Genomic DNA, 23,571 nt, shown 5'->3' on the forward strand with positions numbered 1-23,571 from the left:
TTTTTTAAAAAAAGTCAACATGGCAATTATGGTAGAATGATTAAAACCCTGCCTCTTTGTACATATATGCAACGTTGACAAATAGCACTGATGATGTTACCTAGTTGAGTAAGTGCTGCATAAAGTTTTCATGAAATTAAAAAAATGTTACTGATTTGTCGAGCCTGTTGTACTACCATAAACCATGATTTATTTATTACAATCATTTAAATGCTATCTTCTCACTAAGTTTTAGGTAGCTTACAGTATGAACATCTCAAAAGCTTGGTCTTTATCAAAGCCACAGAAAAGGGGGGCTGAACCAGAAATAGTCCAAAATTTATGAAAATGAATATTGACTTTAGCTTAAATATAACATTTGAGCTCGAGTAATGTCTACTCGAGCTCAAATGTTATATTTAAGCTAAAGTCAATACTCATGTTCATAAATACAGTCCCAAGTATTCAGAAAGAATCAAACTTAAAACAGCAACAAAAATTAGGCTGCCTTTCAATTTTCATTCTATTTGGTTAAATAAAAAATAATTTTGTAATAATCTGTCCTCCTGTTTCACATTTAAGTTTTGTTTAGTATAAACCCATCTTGTTTACTTGTACTGTTTATTGCACAGTAAATTTCTGAATGTCTTAATTTAGCTTTGATATCAGTCCCACTAGGTAAACCAGATCATGAAATTGATCCACAGGTTCACACACCAAGTGATTGACTATATCAACACACACCAACTATAATATCAGAATCTTGCAAATCTGATTGTTCTGTACCTCCTTCGTTCTTATACTCCTGTGAATTGGAGAGGTTAATATGTCTGAACTGTTTCTAAACATTATCTGGAAGTTCTGGACTTTGAGCCACTTTTGCCTAGACAAGAAACCCTGGGTATCTCTAACATCATCTTCCTTATGTGTGATGAATGTATGCTTGAAATTCTCATAATTTTCTTCAAAATGTATACAGACTGTATATATCATATTGTTTTCATATTTTTATTGGAAAAAGTAATACTTGAAAGGAGGGGTTCCCAAACTTTCTCAGTTCTAATTTTTCCATGGTGCCTTTAGGTCAAAAGAAATACCAAACAGTTCCATTGATTAAATACTGTAGTAAGGTCAAAAATGTAAAGTATCGTGCAGTGCCCTTTGAGTTTGCAGTGGCACTCTAAAATGCCACAGTTCACAATTGGGGAACTATCACTTAATAGAGAATAACAAATGTATTCAAGAAAAACTAGTAAGCACACTGGAGGTGAGATTGGAATTAGTTACTGCTTATTTTATATTGAAGATAAACCAAGTGATTTGTGTTCTTTTCCCAAATTCATTTATATATGTGTCCTGCTTCAGGTTTCAATTACACATTCCACTGTTGCTATGGAGATTAGCAATTTACTGGAAGTTAGGAGATAACAGCAATCGATGAATGTAAACCAAACAGAGTGTGCAGAAGAAAGCTTGCCTGGGTAGTTTCAATTTCAGTAGGAATGCACAGAAGAGAAGTCAAATCCAGTCAGAATATCAAATAGGCAAGTCAGATTTGTCAGCCAGCCCAATATGAGAGTTTCATGAGCAGGGTTCACAGGAATGACACGCCAAAGGAGGAAATCAGTTATTTCCAGGACAGGAACATGGGTCAGAGCTGCCTCTTAAATCATGCTGTAGCCAACTGTCTTTAATCAAGAGGGTTATTCCCTTGCTTGGCAAGGAGTCTCATAGAACATTTTTTTTCCCTCTGCTCTTTTCTCTAGTTGCTGGATGCAGGGCTGGGAGGCCTAATGTCATCATCTTAATGCTGGTACATTTGATGAGTCTCAGATCTTTCTTGGCTTTGTGTCTCCTGAGGCTGACATTCCATAGGTTCTGCTGGAGAAGCTTCTTCAAAATCAGATTCAGAGACTGAGTCCAATGCCAAGAAAGTATGTTAGGCATTAATGAAGCAAAACCAAAAGACTTCAACATTTGAGGAACAAATCATGCTACATCTTTGAGGAACATCTTTACATTAAATCTATGGTAGTAAGCTATAGGGTAAAGAGAACATCATGTACATTCAGGCAAATGCACATCATTTGGCTTACTAGCATCATTGCATGTTTTTATAAGTGAGACAATACACATCCTTTCATGTGTGATTCAGTGCAAAGTTCACATCTTTGCCTTAAAGGGCTTATGCTTGTATTAATTGCAGTGTGTTTGTGTGTATTTTAAGTAGCTTAGTTTTAGGGAGGAGTAGTGTAGCTTTAGTTGTATGATTTTTTTGAAATTGTTAGCACTGTATTCCTTTTGCTTGTGGAAACACACTTTAAAGGACTTGGTTTTAAAAGTGGCATAGGGTTTTTTTTTAGTAAAAAATTATTACCTTTGGATGACCTGTGCTAGCTGCAACAAAAATTGATGCAAGTTATTTTTATATAGACATGCCAGAGGATAGAACATGTACATTCAGAGCTTGAGTTCCCTCAGCAAGTGTTACACTCATATCACATAATCCTCACCAGAATGAACATCTGGGACATTATGGGAACCATAATCATGGTGCTAAATGTCAAAATCTACTTCAACTAAATAATTTAGGGAAATTCTCCCCAAACATGTTCTAAGATTATTCTTATGCTACTTATAAGTTAAATATGGCAGTGGCTATATTTTTTTGGAAGGGAGGAATGAAGGGCAAACCCAAAAAGGAGCAAATTGAAAAGAGTTTCAGGACAAAAAAAAAATGTTTACATTTATAATTTTGCTTTACACACACACACAAAAAAACTTTATAAGATTTCATATTCTAATAAAATATCTAAAATAAAATACTGTAAGTTTATCAACACAATTCAATTTCCATATTTTTCACCTGAATATGAAAGATTGTGCATTCAGTGATATATTTGTGCAATAAAAGTTAAAATGACTTCGTCCTTCAAAGTGTTAGATTGGAGAAAGCAAGTATATTTGCAATTGTCATCTTCTTACTTGTTCCAAGTATTCATTAAAAAGAATCGTAAAACGCCTTTCACTAAAAATAATCTTTATTGATAATAACTGGCAGAGTCCAAGATTAAAGTTTGTTCTAGGGTATATATATATATATAAAGATTCAGCTTCTAACAGTGGAAGAATTCGTTTTAACTCTGTGTCTAAAAGTTTCATAGTATTCTACATGGTGGAACATTTTTTGTTAATACTGTTCTATCATGTTTTTGGTGTTTATATAAATCAATTATAAGTGATTTGAAAGATTTGTTATCAGATAATTTTTTTGCAACATTGTACAGCTTTTGGGTGAGAAAAGTGGTTTAATCATTTGGCCTGATATTTTTTTCAGTTATTGTAGCCAGTCAGAGGTATTTGAAAAGGCAGATAGTGCTGGCAGAGTTTAAAGAAGTCCTCCAACTTCAGTCTTCAAAGCATCTTCTTAAACCTATTAATTTATGTAGTAGTTCTGTCACGTATAGTTTGTGTTTCTTCATATTCCAGGCTGAAGAGTTGAATTGGCAAGTCATAAATTTAACAAGTAGGCCTTGTTTCCACAGCTGTCCTGTTCTTACTGAAGTAGTACACTGTTTCTATATTATATCACTTCTGACACAGACTCGTAGAATTCTCTTCCTCACAGAATAAATCAGCATGTTGGGGAACTTATTAATTTATGTGGCTTCTTTATTTATTTAATGGAGTGAGTTTCATATGAACCCCCCCCCCCGAAGCTGTTATAACCTCCCAGGAGTTTATAAATTGAATTTAAAATAGGTTTTTATTCAACACTTTTTAATTCTTGAAAGAAGTAGAAAAGTTGCTCTAATAGTTGGATAGGGAAATGGTTGTATAGGGAGAGAGAGAGAGAAAGAGAAAGAATGTTTAAGAGATGTATATTTTGAAGCTATATCCCCATCATTACCAATATATAATTTTATTAAAGATGTTTAAATTCTGGACAGAATTCAGTTGAAACCTCTGCTGGTTTCATATTTTGTATTTCTTATTCTTGCAAAAATTGTATTTATTCTATATATTTTATCAATTTCTGCCTCTGAATCCTCATTCCAATTTTTTTTTTAAATTGGTAAAACTGTAAATAACCTTCTGGAATTGCTCTAAATATCAAACAAAATTCCTTCTCTTTCAATTCCAATACAGCCAGATTCTCTTTTGAACTTTCTCTTACTTATGTCTTACTTTTGAGAATGTGTACGTTGTTATTAAATGGTTTTACATTTCCAGACACTTGGTTTACAGAGCTTTCTAACATTTTAAGTTCTTTTTTAACTACTCTTTCATCTTTAAAGATCTTTCATTGATTCTTTAGCCAAAAGCTGTGAATTTGGTATTGATAAGTATTGATAAGTGATTTATTCAATTTAATATCAAATTATTTAAGTAACTTACCACCCAGTTTTTAAAAATATGTTTAAAGTTTATGAATACAAATATAAAAAACTAATACAAACTAAGAGTACAAAAAGGCAAGAGAGAAAGAAAAAAATAATAAAATAAAAAGATATATAAAAACACGACTTCCCCCTCCCTTCAGACAAGTATTGGGGGCTGGCTATTGGGGGCGAATCACTTGCCCTCACGGAGAGGGCTCGTAACTTGGGCGTCCTCCTGGACACACGGCTGTCTTTAGAAGATCATTTGACGGCCGTGGCCAGGGGGGCTTTTTATCAGGTTCGCCTGATACGCCAGTTGCGTCCCTTTCTAGATCGGGACTCTCTACGCACAGTCACTCAGGCACTAGTCAATTCCCGCCTGGACTACTGCAACGCTCTCTACATGGGGCTCTCCCTGGGGTGCACCCGGAGGCTCCAGCTGGTCCAGAACGCGGCCGCGCGGGGGATTATGGGGGCGACAAGGCGCTCCCATGTGACACCTCTCCTGCGCGAGCTGCACTGGCTTCCGGTGGTCTTCCGGGTGCGCTTCAAGGTGTTGGTGACCACCTTTAAAGCGCTCCATGGCTTAGGGCCGGGGTACTTACGAGACCGCCTTCTGCCACCAATAGCCTCCCACCGGCCAGTACGCTCGCACAGAATGGGCCTCCTCAGGGTGCTGTCCGCCAGACAATGTTGGCTGGTGACCCCCAGGGGGAGAGCCTTCTCTGTGACGGTGCCCACCCTCTGGAACAACCTTCCCCCAGAGTTACGTACAATAACAGACCTCCGGATTTTTCGTCGGGCCCTGAAAACCTATTTATTTCAACTAGCTGGGCTGGCTTGAGTTAAATTTTAAATTGATTTTAAATTGGGTTGTTTTAATTTACGGCCAAAATATTTAATTATTTTAATACTGTTTTTAAATTTTGTATGCTCTGTTTTTACCTTGGCTGTGCACCGCCCTGAGTCCTATTTGGAGAAGGGCGGTATAGAAATTTAATAAATAAATAAATAAATAAATAAAAGTACAGACAATTAATTATCACTTCTAATATTTCAATAAAAGAGCTCTTTTTCCTATATCTCATCTCTTTATCAATGAACATATTTTTTACATCCATTCCTGGTTAAGCTTTTTGTCAAATCCCTTTAAACCTTTTATTTCTCTTTGTAATCCATAAAGAATGTTAACTCAACAGGTGAAATGTTCTTGTCCTGCTGCTCAGAAAATCTCTGTTTCGCTGTAATATAGACTACATTGTGGATGTGAGCCTGGTTTAAATTCCTCACTCCCAGTCACTTAATTCAGAAGCCAACCAAAAAATCTTAATTTCTGCTGTTTTTTCACAAGGAGCACCTGTCTAGAGTACAAGTGGATGATCTCACAAACTCTCCCTTTATCCCACTGGCCAAAATTCACCACCTGGGAGTCAATTTTCTCCATAACACCATCCACAGTTGTTCAGAGATATCTTGGTTCATCATGAATCCTCTCCAGAAACTTTGAAGCTATCTTTTCCCATCATCATACAACCACCCAAATTACCAAATTATTACCTTCTAACAAACAAGAGATTAAGTCTTGGTAAATTTTGCACATAATTTTAATGTTTTGCTTAGTGAAATTTAGACATTGATGCTGATATTACAGCAATTATGAAGTCATTTTGATGTATTATGGCTATTTAGAACAGATTATGTACTTGTTCTGAGAATTTGTCATTTTTAACTCAAGGCATGTGTGTTTTTTTTCCAGAAAATATACCAGATGAGCTTCGAGAACCATTTTATACAGACCAGTATGACCAGGAACATATTAAGCCTCCTGTGGTTAACTTGCTGCTGTCTGCAGAACTTTACTGTCGTGCAGGAAGTCTCATCCTGAAGAGCGATGCTGCCAAGCCTCTCCTGGGTCATGATGCTGTTATCCAAGCTTTGGCACAAAAAGGCCTCTATGTTACGGACCAGGAGAAACTGGTAACAGAGAGAGACTTGCATAAGAAACCTATTCAGATGGTGAGTGTTGGCATTTCTGTCTTAGTTCTTGATTGTTCCTTGCAGTATTAGTACTCTTAGCAGCACTACAGGTTCACTCCCCCGCCCCCCAGTTTCAATAAATTGACAAGTAAAATATCATAAACTGAAGGTACAAAATAGCTATAGAGTTGAAGAGATGAATTATATAGTTCTTTCCTATTGCCCCTAATAGCTTGAATCATTCCAGTTGAAAAATCTTGATAATTGAAAAAGATGGGTGTTTTGCATATTTATTTTAGATTTTTGCCTCGCTTATACATATTTGGATTCAAATTTAGTAAGAATAGTCAGTGCAATTAAATCAGTGGGACAATTTAGGCATGATTGGATGATTTAAATGAATCTATTCTAAGTTTGGATCCTATTTTCCATGATTTCCTGTTTTGATTAAAAAAGTGTAACTTATCTGTCCATATAGGTCTGTTCATTTATATTTTGATTAAAAAATGTTGAAATGGCTTTGCATATTTTATTTAAATTTTGGGTTGGAAGCTGTTGATATCAAATAACTATTTTAAAGAGGTTATGAGCCGTGGTGGCACAGTGGTTAGAATGCAATATTGCAGGCTAATTCTGCCGACTGCCAGCAGTTTGATTCTGACCAGTTCAAGGTTGACTCAGCCTTCCCTCCTTCCGAAGTCGGTAAAATGAGAACCCAGATTGTTGGGGGCAATATCCTGACTCTGTAAGCCACTTAGAGAGGGCTGTAAAGCACTATGAAGTGGTATATAAGTCTAAGTGCTACTGCTACTGCTATTCAGTTTGAATATTACAGTTGTAAGTAACTGAACTGCATGCAAATGTAGAAATACAAACATTGTGGAAATATTTCAGTGACCTTTTCTGATGCCATCACTCAGGTATTTGGCAAGTACTTGCCTTAAAATCAGCATCTCTTTAGCTGAATGAACAGTATAGGATTAGAGTCAATATTATAGCAGATATTATATATAATATTAGATAATATTATAGTATTTTACTCTGCATCTTGGATGAAGGGGTAGCAGTATTAAGAAGTACTGATGTTTTTAAACTGATTATTATATAATTCAGTTGATGTAATCTGGATTTTTAGTGACAGAAAGGATGAAAAGTTGGAGCTTTTAAAATCCAGAATTTAGTCCAAGAATGTTTGACATCTATGTTTAGTTTTTCTATCCAGTATGCGGTTGCAAAAAAAAAAAAAAAGTTGGATAGAATTTGGTATATTCTCTGCTTCCATGGAATAACAACTGCCTCCAATTAGCTGGCACAGAAGACAACAAGGAAGCATTGCCAACATTCTTTGCAGTGCTCAACAATTCTGTGCCCAGCATAATTGTTTGGGAGAATAGCTGTTGAGAACAGTTCATTATGAGTAAGACTTTTTTGATGGTGTAGGGAAAGAGACACAGAGCATGTCTTAGAATAATTAAACAACCCGCCCCCAAAAAAGCTTGAGAATATTTCCCTATTCAAAATAAATTAAAATTGGATAAATGAAAAACTTTTTACTAAGATCTTTGGTAGGAGTGCCTAAGCATAAACCGACACAAATACATCATGGGGTAAATGCATGCATCCATAAAATCCAGATAAAGCCACCTGCTCAGGTAATCTGCTTAAATGATAGATTAGAGACAAAAGCAACCCTATGAAATAAACCTTGGCCCATGAAGGATTGTTAATGACATCTAAAGCATAAGAAAACAGGCAAAAGGGCAAGAACATTTCGTTGTAAATTGTGGAATTGAGAGAAAAGTATCACAGGCTTTTTCTCTCTCTTTACCTTGCTATACTTTCTTCTTCTACAGCATTTTGATACATTTTGATCAAAGTATGAATGCCTTTGTATACATGAGCAAACACTAAATCAACAGGACAATGCAAACAAAGGAAATTATAGCAACAATGGCAGAAGGAACCTCCTTGATGAGCTTTGGTGGTCAAGGGTTTTAACCATTATAAGGCTTTTTGTGTTAAAGCTATACAGGTAGTCCTCAACTTATAACAGTTCGTTTAATGACCATTCGACAATAGAACATTGCTGAGAAAAGTGATTTATGACCACTTTTTATGTATGACCATTGCTGCATCCCTATGGTAACCAGATCAAAATTCAGACACTTGGCAACTGACTCATATTGCAGTGTCCCTGGGTCATGTGATCACCTTCTACAACCTTCTGACAAGCGAAGTCAATAGGACAGCCAGATTCACTTAACAACTGAGTTACTAACTTAACAACTGCAGTGATTCACTTAACAACTGTGGCAAGAAATGGGGCAAATGTCTCACTTAGCAACAGAAATGTTGGGCTCAATTGTGGTTGTAAGTTGAGGACTATAGAAGTATAGCATAAAATGTTACAAAATGTAACAGAAAAATACACAGATATAAAATACCACAATAAATAAATGGCTATCTTGTTATGTTTTTATGAATTGTTGAGAAATTTGGCTCTAGCTACTTAACGGAAACATTTTTCTCATCCAGTAAGTTTCATTTTTGCCAATTTAAAAGAGATCTCCAAGAGCAATCTATGGGCTCCCATTTCTTGTTGTCTTCCATAAACATAAACAGATATGAACTTAATTTTCTCTTCTGAACCAACCAAGAGGCAACTGGGCTTTCTTGTTTTTCTTTGAAGATGTTTCCCTTTTCATCCAAGAAGCTTCTTCAGCTCTGACTGGATGGTGGGGAATGGAAGGATTTATATGACCAGCTGTCTGCAAGGAATATAAATCCTTCCATTCTCTACCATCTAGTCAGAGCTGAAGAAGCTTCTTGGATGAGAAACGAAACGTCCAAGGAAAAACAAGGTCCAGTTGCCTCTTGAAAAAGCACCTTTGGGACAACCATGACCTGGATGACTGAGAATCTCCATAGATGTTCTCTTGTGAAGTTGAATTTCAAGCAACTACTGGTTGAATTCGGTATACATATAACAATTTCATGTTAATCCTGTACATGATTTTTTAATTGTAGTGGCATCTGTATTACGGTCACTGACTAGAGTGTATTTTCCTTTGCAACATCTTGATTGAACAAAGTAATATTTGGTCTATAGAAGACTTAAACAATTTCTCTGGTCTCTTTCCCTGAAGATAAACTCAGAAATTTACTTTAAATTAATATTGGGAGCAAGTGTAAGCATGCATACAGTATATTCCTCTGTTAGGAACTGTAGGATCACCCAGTTCCTGCCCTCCTTTAAACCAGTTTGTTCAACAGCTAGATATTTATCCTGCTCTAGACAGTTAAGAAGCTTGTTAGGATAGAAAGCATGCATATAATTTACTGAATATGGTCAAGAGTCTGCACAATAATTGGAAGAGTTTTGGAGAGTAGCCTCTGGCCTGTGAGTGTATCCATATGCACATATTCAAACATCTATTTAAGTGGTCCATATGAACACTTAGTGGGGAAAAAAATCAATATATAATATATTTGTGTGCATGTATGTATTGAAAAATTTAAAAGCTTATTATCTTTCTTTTTTGGAGAGTGGATTATCTGAAGTTCAAAGTCAGTTTCCTTTGAGATAAATACAAGCAATTCATTTTGATGACGATTGGTGAATTTCTTTTCAAGACTGCTTGGATTTTAATCTTCCTTTATTCCCGCAGTGTGCTTGTTTTATGAATTGCGGTTAATACTTTGTTTCAAATAGTTCACATCTCTAAGGGCCAACTGATAAATGGAACAGAAACCCTTCCAGCTGCTGGAAGTACATTAGAATATGTTACATTTATTGTTGAAAATTGTTATATTCCTCCTCAGAAAAGTTGTAGGACTTCCAAAATAGGGAGCAAGTTTACATTATTAAGAACCAGTCACTTACTGTAGCTTTTCCAAATCAGCTGCAATACTAATTTTCAGATTCCAGAGAAGTCTTTTTTATATTAAGTTGCTAACCTAATAAAGGGAAGTTTCAGCATGCCAAGGGAATAATACTGTCCTATTCTTGTGTGCTGTTCTTGAATTTTTGCCCAGTTACTCAGTTTTCCTTTTTGTCCAGCAGGCAGTCCTTAACTGGCCTGCCATAACCATATCCCAAATCTATTTCAGTCCAGATAATCATCTTGGGCAAGGCCTGTATTATAATAATAAGGATTAAAGGAACTATATGTTTTGACATGGCAAGTGTGTTTTTCACCTGTAAACTGTTAATGCATTTTTTTTAATGTAAGACTCCACTGAGACATCCTATCCCAGTTGACTATTCAAATCTGAGACAATTTCAGGGCTGTTGTTTACTTATTGACATTTCATAATATTCCACTTAAAATATAAATAAAACTAAGTATACGTTGCTTTTCTATTTCACCTAAACCTATTATGAAGAAAATATATGCCAGGGGTATTAAACTCAAGGCCCGTGAGCTGGATCTGGCCCGCAACGTGCTTAGATCTGGCCTGTGAGGCTGGTCTGGAAATAGCAAAGGACCAGCCCACGGTGCCTCTGCCAGCAAAAATGGAGCGCGGGCAAGTTACATGCGCCCCACACAACAGATTTTGGCCTCTGGAGTGGCCCAGGAGGCATTCCAGGCCCAAAATGGGGCCTCTGGAGTGGTCCAGGAGGACTTCCAGGCACAAAACGGCACCTCCGGAGTACTGCAGGAGGCTGTCCTTGACTCAGAAGGTTATAAAAGGGAGGAAAAGTAAAATATTTTACCTTTCAGACTTGCAGGATTCTGCTACTAGCGTATGTCAGTAATATAAAGTTCTAGTCTTCCTATGGAGTCAGTTTCTTGATCTGGTCTCTCTCATAAAGTGATCAAATAGATCAAGTAAGTATTACAAAAAACAAAATCACAGAAATGTACGTCTCCCTATTTTTATAAAACCATGTCTGGGGAGGTATGGTTCCATGTCACACCCATCATGGCCACACCCACCACAGCCACGCCCATCACCCACGCACCCCAAGCCGGCCCTCCAAAGTCAAACCCAATCTGATGCGGCCCTCAATGAAATTGAGTTTGACACCACTGATATATGCTCTGTCTTGTGGCTGCTTGCAGCTATTAAAATATCTTGGGGACAGAGAAATATTTCTAAAATATTTTAGGGACAGAGAAAATACCTTGTAATAAGAAAATATTTCAAAATTAACTTTAAAGGAAAGAAATATACTAGAAGGCTTTTCAAATGAATGTAACAAAAACAAGGAAGGGTAAATGTACAATGTTTTATCCTAAAATTTGCTATTACTTGGATATACAAATTTACAAAAACGCCCAGTACTTTTAAAATTACTTTTTTAAAAGATGCTAATAGAATGAATAACCTATGGCACTCTATTAATAATATAAAATTAAGAAAAATAATATAATTTAAAATAAGATTTTAAAGTCTAAATAGTAGGCCCCAATTGAAACATATGCACATTTCCCCAATCAAGGAATTCTAAGACATATGTGAAATCATGACTAGTTGTAAAACATTTTTTATTTTAAAGTTCAATTTCTCCAAAACATCAGAGTAATGGCAGAAGCATGGCAGTATGTGATATAGTATATATGTACATTCACACTGTAATGAAGCAGATGTTGGTGATTTTTTTTTTCTTGATGAGAAAAAACAATTCTGTGGTTCACATTTCTGGAGATCTGCTCTTGTAATTAAAACGTTATGCTAGTTGTTCATTTGACAGGGTTGAAATGTTACTCTAATGAATTTGTGTTGAGGGGCGGAATAATAGTATAAATATTTTGAGTGCCTTATTTAAATGTCTGCTTGTGTGAGAGAAGAAGAGAAAAAGAACAGAGTGCTGAATGAACTGTTGGATACATACTGCATTGTGTTTGTATATATAGATAGTTCTTGACCTATGACTGCTGATTTTAAAACAGTCCAGAATCATGATGGCCATGGAATTGGTCCATAAAGCACTTCCAGCCATGCTTGGCAATTTGCTAGCAACTGTTTGGCAACAATCAGTTGCCAAATGCCCTGCGATCATGCAGTCTCCATTTACTATCTTCTCTGTTGGCTTCCCAGAAAGTCAGTGGGGAAGCCGGTAAGAAAATCTGCAAGTTGTTGCTGCCTGCTGCAAAGCTTTCCTCCTGGCAGGCAATCCCTTGAGAGCTAAAGAGCTGCCTGCCAGGACGAACTCTTAGTTCCACATGGAGTTGAGATTCCCCCCTCCCCATTGTGGCAGGCAGCTCTTTGAGGCTGCCTGCTTGATGGGAATTCTTGCTGAAGAAACAGAGTTCAGATCCTGAACATCTGAGCTCTATTCCTGCAGCCCTTCAGAGGAGTTCCCTTTTGCGAATAGAGGGAGTTGAACTCAAAAGGTAGCACTTCTGTTCTGTCCACTTAACAACCTGAGAAGATTACACAGTGATCCCAACTGGGAGTGCTGGGATTGCAATCATTGAGTGAAGCAGTCATGTGGGCATCTTCCTTAATAATCATTTCACTCAGTCCTGCCCCAGTTGTGGTCATCAATCAAAGACTAGAAAAGCAACAAAGATGATAAAGGGTCTGGAGGCTAAACCATATGATTGAACGGTTGAGGAAACTAGGTATGTCTAGCCCATAGGTGTCAAACTCGATCGTGTCATGTGACGTATCACTTTTTGCCTTTGTGGAGCCAGGGTGGGCATGGCCTGTGTGTGACACATCCAGCTCACGAGCCACCAGTTTGACAGGCCTGTCTAGCCTATTGAAAATAAGGATTAGAGGTGACTTGATATCTTCTAGTACTTGAGGGGCTGTCACAGAGATTGACTTATTCTTCAAAACACCCAAGGGCAGAACAAAAAGTAATGCTGGTTAAAAAGAGAATCAACCTAGAAATAAGGATAAATTTTCTAACAGTGAGAACAATTAATCAGTAGTATAACTTGCCTACCAAAGTTCTGGATGCTTCATCATTGGAGGTTTTCAAAAATAGACTAGACAACTGACTGGGATGGTGTAAGGTTCCTGCCTTGATTAGAGGATTGGACCAGAAGACCTCAGAGGTCCTTTTTAGTCCTCTGATTCCATATTCTATGTATAGCCTGTATGCTAAGTTAGTGTTAATTAATAAAGTCTTGAACTTATAATTGCAGTTATACACCTGTGTAGTGATATACCTATGTAGTGTTTAATGGTGGAACTCATAGGTTTCATCCTATGGCATGAAATTTATATTAATTCTGTGGAAGAAGTCCACTGAAAACTGTTCCTTGATTTCAGAACAACTGTGACTGGACTCTAACATCTAATCTTTTCAAAGTATATTTTATAAATAGGAACCTAAATCAAGCAAGACCAAATGAACACAAGAAATAGACATTAATATTAATATGTAGGTAATGATAAATCCCTTGATCAAACAGATTACTTTCATATGGATCCTCATTTCATGTATTATATGCAATTGTACACGTGTAACTTCACTTTATCATTCCTTACCGATCAATTTTTAGGGAGAAGTAGTAAGAAACAAGCTTGAACTCTATATAAAAAGCTGTCTACTTTAGTTACTATTTTTTAATTCCTTCAATTGATGAATATAACCAAATATGTTGTCTTCAGTCATATAAACACTGTTGAAAACTTAAAATATTTCTAAATACCTAAATAACCAATAAGGCCATATTTATTGATTGTACTCTAATCATTGTAGCTGGCATTTAAAATATTGATTTTAAGTAAATTTAATGTTAAGCTTTGTCAGTGAAACTTGTCTTGTAGTCTCAGGTGGGGTTAGGGTTTATTTAACGAAATGCATTTAGAATTGCTTTGTCTGAAATCTGAAATCCTATGCCAGTTTTTACACCTCCTTCTCTCACTAAATTCAGTGGAAATTATTTCTAGTAGACAAACATACCATTGTACTTTAAGGGAATGAATCGGGGAGTCCAAAATGTTTTAATATTTTGTCATTTGATGAATTTTATTTTATTTTTTATTTTATTTATTAAATTTATATACCGCCCTACTCCCGAAGGACTCAGGGCGGTGAACAGCCATAAAATAAAACATGGAAATACAAAATTTAAAATAGAGATAAAACAAATTAAATAAATTTGGCTGAACCATATTTAAAACCCCAATAATTTAAAACCAAATTTAAAATTCCCATTTAAAAGCGGAGAAGTTTAGGTCAGGCCGGCTTGCTGGAATAGGAACGTCTTAAGCGTGCGACGGAAGGTACGCAGATCCGGAATCCTCCGTATCTCGGGGGGGAGCTCGTTCCAGATAGTAGGTGCCCCCACAGAGAAGGCTCTCCCCCTGGGGGCCGCCAGTCGACATTGTTTGGCCGACGGCACCCGGAGGAGCCCCTCTCTATGGGAGCGTACTGGTCGGTGGGAGGCTATTGGTGGTAGCAGGCGGTCCCGTAGATAACCAGGTCCTAAGCCATGGAGCGCTCTAAAGGTGATAACCAAAACCTTGAAGCGCACTCGGAAGACCACCGGGAGCCAGTGCAGCTCGCGCAGGAGGGGCGTTACATGGGAGCGCCACGTCGCTCCCATCACCACCCGCGCAGCTGCACTCTGCGCCAGTTGGAGCCTCCGAGTGCTCCTCAAGGGGAGCCCCATGTAGAGAGCGTTACAGTAGTCCAGACGGGAGGTGACGAGGGCATGAGTGACCGTGCGTAACGAGTCCCGATCCAGAAAGGGACGCAACTGGCGGATCAGGCGAACCTGATGAAAAATCCTCCCGGTCACGGCCGTCAAATGCTCTTCTAAAGACAGCCGTGAATCCAGGAGGACACCCAAGTTGCGAGCCCTCTCCGTGGGGGCCAATGCTTCGCCCCCAATAGTCAGCGATGGCACCAGCTGACTATATCGGGACGTCGGAAACCACAGCCACTCGGTCTTGGATGGGTTGAGTCTGAGCCTGTTTCTCCCCATCCAGATCCGTACGGCCTCCAGGCACCGGGACATTACTTCAAGGGCATCGTTGGGGTGGTCTGGGGTGGAGATGTACAGCTGGGTGTCGTCAGCGTACTGATGGTACTCCACCCCGAAACCACGGATGATCTCGCCCAGCGGCTTCACATAAATGTTGAACAAAAGGGGCGAGAGGACCGATCCTTGTGGCACCCCACATATAAGGGGCCTCGGGGTCGACCTCTGCCCCCCAGTCAACACAGACTGCGACCGGTCAGAGAGAAAGGAGGAGAACCACCGCAGTACGGTGCCTCCCACCCCCAACCCTTCCAACCGGTGCAGCATGATACCATGGTCGATGGTATCAAAAGCCGCTGAGAGATCTAATAGGACCAGGACAGAGGAACAACCTCTGTCCCGAGCCCTCCAGAGATCATCCACCAACGCGACCAATGCCGTTTCCGTGCTGTACCCAGGCCTGAAACCCGACTGGAACGGATCTAGATACGTCGTTTCATCCAGGTACCGGGGAAACTGTCGTGCCACCACACTCTCGACAACCTTCGCAACAAAGCGAAGGTTGGAGACTGGACGATAATTAGCCAATATTGCCGGATCCAGGGAAGGCTTCTTGAGGAGAGGTCTCACCACCGCCTCTTTCAAGGCGGCGGGAAAGACACCCTCACTCAATGAAGCATTTATAATCCCCTGGAGCCAGCCTCGCGTCACCTCCCGGGAAGCCAGCACTAACCAGGAGGGGCACGGGTCCAACAAACATGTGGTCGCATTCAGTCTACCCAGAATCCTGTCCACGTCCTCAGGGGTCACAGAGTCAAACTCATCCCAGATAACATTCTCAGGACCTGCCTCCGTCACCCCCACTGGATCTACCCAGTCGGAGTCCAGATCTTCCCGAATCTGAGTGATTTTGTCATACAGATACTGAACAAAGTCCTCGGCTCTTCCCTCCAAGGGGTCCTCCCTCGCTTCCTGGTGGAGCAGGGAGCGGGTCACCCTAAACAGGGCGGCCGGGCGGTTATCTGATGACGCAATAAGAGCAGCAAGATGAGTACGTTTTGCTGCTTTTATCGCCACTAGGTAATTCTTAATATGAGATCTTACCAGTGTCCGGTCAGATTCAGTGCGACTGGCCCTCCAACTACTCTCTAGGCGTCTTTTCCGGCGCTTCATCTCCCTCAGCTCCTCGGTAAACCAATTGAACTAAAAAAAAAAATAAAGGTCATAAAATTATAGACTTTAAGATAAGAATTGGCCACAAATATTTTGATACAAGTAGTCCTCAACTTATGACTTTTGACCATAAAAATTTCTGTTACTAAACGAGACAGTTGTTAAGTGAGTTTTGTTCCATTTTATGACCTTTCCAGCCACAGTTGTTAAGTGAATCTGGCTTTCCCGTTAACTTTGCTTGTCAGAAGTTTTCAAAAGATGACCACATGACCCTAGGACATCGCAACCATCATAAATATGAATCAGTTGCTAAGCATCTGAATTTTGATCACATGACCATGGGGATGCTGCAACGGTTGTGTGAAAAGCGGTCATAAGTCACTTTTTTTCAGTGCCATTGTAACTGTTACAGAAGAACTGTTGTAAGTCGAGGACTACCTGTATTTACTATCTGTGGTCCGTAATAATTGTGAAGTGTTCTTGGTCCAAAAATAAGAGAAAGGGCTACGCTAGTTAGGCTAGAAAAATCCAGATGACCCCTAGAATACAGCTTTGTATTCAGATTTTTACAACCCAGATATAGTAGCCTTAATGACAAATAGTCATCAGAAAGCCCTAAGCTATTTATGGAGTTAAAGATTAAAGTCATTTTCTTAAATGGATTTAAGAATTAAGCTGGAAAGCAATTTAGATCTGGGTCATAAACTATAATTTTGCAGACATGACCTTTGCAATTACCCAAAAATCCAAAGACAGTGTAAGCTACAATCAGATAACTTTCTGGATATTTCAAATCCATATCTTTTAAATTATGGAGTAGAGGATGAACTTTTATACAAACTTTTGTCTGTATGCTTCTAGATTGGAATGCCATTGTAGAAAATCTCATTTCAGATAAAAAGCACAAAACAATGGTGGCTTTTAATAGTGACATTTTATTCTTATCCTTTCAGCAAAAAATCCACTCTCCTTTTAATAAAACTGTCCCTTAATTATGTTAACTAAAGTTAGTATTAGTCATTGATTAAATTGTTCAGGAAATTCTCTGGCGCGCTGCTTGGAAGAATCCAAGAGCGTGGGTAATATCCCTCAGGTTGCCTGAAGATACTGAGTGAATGTCACTTTAAATGTTTGTTGACTCCTCCCCTAGGGACTGGCTGAGGCTCAGTTTCTTTCACGAAGGATGTCCGAACAAGGAGTCAAGTCCATCCGGGATCAGGAAGCAGAAGCCGCAACGGGTGGGTTGGATTCTTCAGCAGCGCGCCCAGAAAGGATGTTCAGGTAAGCAACATCCATTCTCTGGCGCGCTGCTTGGAAGAATCCAAGAGCGTGGGATGTACCCAAGCAAGTACTAGATGGGAGGGGAGGCTGAATGCTCCCGGATGGCTGTAGCAGAGATGACAGATTGTAGAACTCGCCGTCCGAAGGACGCCTCAGCCGAGGCAAAGGAGTCAACTTTATAATGTCGTACAAAGGGAGTGAGAGAGGTCCAGGTGGCTGCACGACAAATGTCCAGGATGGATGCCTGCGTGGCCCACGCCGCCGAGGTTGAGGCGCTCCTAGTTGAATGCGGCAAAACGCGTCCAGGTGGAGGCTTGTTGCGAAGGGTGTATGCCATAGAGATGCAGGCTTTGAGCCACCGCCCAATGGTGGACGAAGAGACCTTGTGCCCCATCGAAGCTGGCAGGAAGGATACAAATAGTGCTTCCGATTTCCGAAACTGGGAAGTCCGCTTAATGTAGTAGCGGAGAGCACGCCGGACGTCGAGGTTATGCCATTGGGCTTCTCTGTGATGGCGAGGTCGCGGGCAAAAATCCGGCAGAATTAGCTCTTGGGCTCGATGGAAGAGTGAATTGATTTTGGGCACGAAGGCGGGGTCAAGCCGGAGAATCACCCTGTCTGGATGAAAGATGCAAAGGTCTGAGCGGATAGAAAGGGCTGCGAGCTCAGAGACCCTTCTCGCTGACGTGATTGCCACTAGAAAAACGACCTTAAGAGTCAGGAATCGAAGAGAAATAGTGGACAGCGGCTCAAAGGGTGGAGACATCAGGGCCTGGAGCACCAGTGGTAGATCCCAGGATGGATACCTGTGCACCACTGGCGGACGCAAGTTGGTGGCACCTCGAAGAAAGGTCCGGACTCTTCGATCCAAGGACAGCGGGCGATCCGGTGACTTTGACAAAACCGAATTCAAGGCAGCTACTTGCCGTCTCAGGGTATTTGGAGCTAGGCCACTGTCCAATCCATCCTGGAGGAACTCGAGGAGAGCAGGAACCGAGGCTCCGGCCGGATCCACGTTGTTCCTGCGACACCAGCGGCGAAAAGCTTGCCAAGTAGTCTCGTAAATCCGTAGGGTTGAAGCCCGGCGGGAGGCTTGCATGGTGGCAATTACTCGCCCCGACAGATTGTCCTTCCTCAGGAGGGCCCTCTCAAATGCCAGACGGCCAGTTGGAGCCACTCCGGTTCCGGATGTAGAATGGCCCCCTGGCTGAGAGAGACCCTGTCCTGGGGTATCCTCCAGGGTCGGGAGATCGACAGGTCCAGCAGGTCCGCATACCATGGCTGACACGGCCAGTGAGGTGCGACTAGAAGTACTTCCGCAGCCTCCGACAGGATCTTGCGCACCACCCTCGGGATGAGGGGGAGAGGGGGAAAGGCGTACAGGAGGCCGGGGGGCCAAGGGCATCTGAGAGCATCCGTCCCTTCGGACCCCATGCTGGGGAAACGGGAAAAGAACCGAGGGAGCTGTGCGTTGGAGGGAGTTGCAAACAGGTCCATGACAGGGGGACCGAACCGAGCCGAAAGTTCCTGGAAGAGAACCGGGTCCAAGCGCCACTCCGCATGATCTATCTGGGAACGGCTCAGCCAGTCCGCCTGAGCATTGTCCGTTCCGGAGATGTGTTGGGCCGAGATGGAGAGCACGTTCTTCTCCGCCCACGAGAGGAGGGCGATTGCCTCGTCCAGTAGCGGTTTGGAGTGGGTGCCACCCTCCCGATTCAGGTGAGCCTTGGCCGTGGTGTTGTCCGTTAAGACTAGCACATGTTGGCCCTGGATGTCGGACTGGAAATGGAGGAGGGCTAGGTGAATGGCCCTCAGCTCCAGCCAGTTGATATCGTGCTGTAGGTCCCTTTGCAACCAGCGGCCTTGAGCTACTTTGGCTGATAGATGGGCTCCCCACCCCAGAAGGCTCGCATCCGTTGTTACAACTATTCTGTTGGGCTCTTGAAATGAGCATCCTCTCGAGATCGCGGGAGAAGTCCACCAAGACAGGGACTGGAGGATCCGTCCGGGGAGTCGGACCCGCGACTTGGAATTGCTGCCCCGGGCCTTCTGATACGGAAGCAGGTACCATTGTAGTGGGCGCGAATGGAGGCGAGCCCAAGGAACAATGTTGATGCACGAGATTAACTTCCCGAGCAACTGGGACAATTGGAGGATAGACACTGACCGGGAGGACCGAATGTGAGCGATCGAGGAGGCAATGCTCAGACAACGATCCGGGGCCAGGAAGACGTGACACGAGGCCGAATCGATGATGGCCCCGAGGTGCAGAATATGAGTCGTAGGCTGAAGGTGGCTCTTCTCTAGATTTAGGGTAAAACCATGCCGTTGCAGCGTGTCTCGTACTACCTCCAGATCCTGGAGAGCTCTCCGGTGGGAATCGGACAAGATTAGGCTATCGTCCAGGTAGCATAAGACTCTGATGGGAATGAGCCGTAAGGAAGCTGCTATTACTGCTAGGACCTTGGTAAAAGTCCTGGGGGCAGACGAAAGGCCGAACGGCATGGCTCTGTATTGGAAGTCCTGATTGTCGTAAGAAAATCGTAGAAAACGACGATGGGCCGGTCTGACTGGAATGTGGAGGTACGCTTCTTTGAGATCGATGGAAGTCATCCTGTCGGATTGTCGGATGCAGGACAGGATCGAATGCAGTGACTGCATCTTGAATTTGTGGTAGGCGATTAGCTTGTTTAACTCCTTCAAATCCAATATCCCTCTCCAGGCTCCTGAGTTCTTCGGAACTAGGAAAAATATTGAGTAGAAACCGGTTCCACGATGTTCGATGGGAACCGGCTCTATAGCGCGAATGTCCAACAGGTGTTGAATTTCCATGGACATAAGGCGCCTTTTCTCGGGGTTGTTGGAGGCTTTTAATAGTGATATTTTATTCTTATCCTTTCAGCAAAAAATCCACTCTCCTTTTAATAAAACTGTCCCTTAATTATGTTAACTAAAGTTAGTATTAGTCATTGATTAAATTGTTCAGGAAAATTCATGCTGTAGCAAAAAATAAAGAATCACTATATTTTCCTCTGACATTACAAAAACTGTGGATATTATGAGTAATGTTGTATTTAAAAAGGCTTAGTTTCCATGGAGATAGCTTCCAAGGTGAAAGGAAGACCGTCACTTTTGAATAATTACCTCAAACATTCCTTTGGCATATGTTAGACATGGGCATCTAAGAGCTGTTTTTTTCCCCCTAATCTTCTTAGGATTCTACAGATAACAGTGAAGGGTGCAAATGTTTCTGGTTTTGAATTGCAGAATAGAACGCATCCGTGGCAGCTATGCATAAAAACACATGAAGGGCATTTTCTGACTTGGATATGACTAATGTGATATTGGACACTTGAGCATGCTAATTCCATATCTTTATCCATGTCATGCTGCAAATACCATTTTGATACACGCACATACACACAGAATGAGTAAGTGAAAAAAGAAAAGAGAGGAAAGAAATATTACAATAGAATTCAACTCAGTATCAATTTTGCACATTTTCAAAGAATGCCAGAAAAAAAAACCTTACTTTTATAGCAAATAGTGAGCAAACATTTGGATGACCATAAAAGAGTAAAGCTGTGTACTAACCTTGAGTTGTCTGTCATAATAACAAACCAGCATTCGCAATATAATTTCACTAGCCATGGCATCTCACAATATCTCACTATTGGTTTCTAGCAGTCTAATAGTAGAGCGGAAAAAGACTAACTAGATGCTGCTTTATTTTCCTTTTCTTTCTGGAGAAAGAAAGAATTCATCTGATATTGCCATATCCCCAAATAGGATTTGTGGTGTATGAAAGCAAATTTCCACCACATGGAAACACTGGTATTAATTCATCCCTTGGTAACATTTTGATCTGAAGAGATGTTCATGGTAGAAATGTATGAGCAGATATTGGAATTCTAGCACAAGAATTAGAAAGGGCAATAGAAGTAGTACCTTCTCATTTTTTTTAAGTTGGAAAAAAGGTTTGCCTTGTTTGGACATTGTTTTCTGAATGGCTTGTCTCCATTTTTTTTTTCATTTGATGCATTTGGGCAAGATTTAAGCCTGTTGTTACAAATGAAAGGAAATAGACAAATCACTTGGATTGCAGAGACTTCTGCTCTGTAAACTCAGTACTCCCGTAGAATGAGGAAGGTGGTTTTTACCAATATTTATTGATCTCTTCCCTCTTCAACCACTAGAATCTTCAGCATTATTCTAAAATACGAATGCTCTGTGCAAGGATTAACGGAGATGGTGATAGGAAAAATGAGTGCACTGACTTTCAGGTTTTTTTCTGTGTGTAATTCAGTATGCTGGTCATCATCTTGAAAGCCCGTCATGGCATTGGACCAGGTTAGTTGTGAACCCACTTCTCCCTGAGAGTATCTGTCCATTCCGCCATATTGGATAGAATGGGTATGTTCCAAGGTCCTTCTCTGAAATACTGCCATCTAATGGAGCATGGCAAACACTCCTTTTTCTGTGGCACACTCTGCCCTTTTGGAGCACTCTTCCCTGAGATCTAGCAAGCCCCACTTTCTCAGTTTTTGGGATGTGCTGGAGTAGGATGTAGTTGGAACCTGAAGATGGTGGTGTTGGTTGAATAAAAAAAAGAAGAAGAAGAAGGGTTGTGGTGTCAGGTTTTTGTTTTCACTGTGTTTGGTTTTGCTGCTGGTATGAGCTACCATGTTTTCCCGAAAATAAGACAGGGTCTTATTTTCTTTTGAACCCCGAAATAAGGGCTTGGCCTTATTATTGGGGGTGGGGGTCTTATTATTTTGGGGGTGCAGGAGGCTGCAAGAGTGGGACTGGATGTCCCATCGCTGCCGTCGCCTCCTTTCCCTGTTCTTCACGCCAGCTGAGCGGCTGGCCGCCGCAACCACCACTGCCTTGTGGAGCAGGACTCTGCAAGGCTTGTTGTGCTGTTGCACGCATGAACTGCAGCACCGCCACGAGCTTCATCATACCGGCACAGCTGGCATCCTGCTGTTTGCAGCTGCACCAATATGTCAAATCTCGCGGCAGTGCTGCCGTTCGTGCATGCAAAGGCACAAGCCTTGCAGAGTCCTGCTCCACGAGGCAGTGGCAGCGGCGCAACGAGTCTCACAAAGACTCATTTCTTGCAGGTGGGGCAGGGGAGAAGCGAGACACATGGAGCGAGACGTGGCTCTCCTTGCCATTTCTTCTCCCTACCCCTCGCCGGGCATGGCTGGGCTCCTGTCTCTTGCTTAGCCACCCACCCCCTTTAGGGATGTAATTTGGGGGTGGCAAGTGGAGCGGGGGAGAAGCAAGACGCATGGAATGAGACATGGCTCTCCTTGCCGTCTCTTCTGCCCCCCTCACCAGGCCATGTCTTGCTCCATGCATCTTGCTCCTCCCCACCCCACCTGCCATCCCTCTCGATAAAAGAGACAGCAGGGAAAGGAAGCAGCCAGGCTGCTGTTGCCATCGGGGTGGGGTAGGCCATGTTGGGCCATGAGACGCATGTCTTACCTTTCCAGCTTCGTCATGTTCCTCGCTATTGTGTCCAGGGAAACATGTTGTAAACGAAAACTTTTCACAAATTCGAAAAGTTTGATTGAACTGTTGAGAAGGTTTTTTTTACAACATGTTTCCCTGGACACAACAATGAGGAATGCGACAGAGCTGGAAAGGTAAGATGCACGTCCTGCTTCTCTCCCACCCCACCTGCCACCCCAAAATTGCATCCCTAAAGGGGTCAGGTGGCTAAGCAAGGGGCAGGAGTGGGGTGCAAGGCGCGTCACTGGCCTGCCACTCTTTTTGCAGAGGTCTTCAGTGTTACTGGTAGGTACGGTAAGGGCGTGTGGGGTGCATGGGCATGTTTCCTCCCTTTCCCCCCCTCTCGCCTCCTCACATCGTGTTGTTTGCAC

General features: G+C 41.4%; 1 protein-coding gene across 1 annotated transcript in view; it reads left to right on the plus strand.

Moving 5' to 3' along the window:
* The window catches only part of CAMSAP2 (calmodulin regulated spectrin associated protein family member 2), an 81,599-nt gene that overhangs the window by 12,623 nt on the left and 45,405 nt on the right, over positions 1-23,571 (plus strand). The window contains exon 2 of the mRNA XM_070939326.1: positions 6,118-6,377. Within this exon, the coding sequence (XP_070795427.1) occupies positions 6,118-6,377 (260 nt within the window). The remainder of the gene's footprint in view (positions 1-6,117; positions 6,378-23,571) is intronic.

The sequence above is a fragment of the Pituophis catenifer genome, unplaced genomic scaffold (assembly GCF_029215685.1).
Source record: "Pituophis catenifer annectens isolate HBS135680 unplaced genomic scaffold, rPitCat1.0.hap2 SCAF_3, whole genome shotgun sequence".
NCBI lineage: Eukaryota > Metazoa > Chordata > Lepidosauria > Squamata > Colubridae > Pituophis > Pituophis catenifer.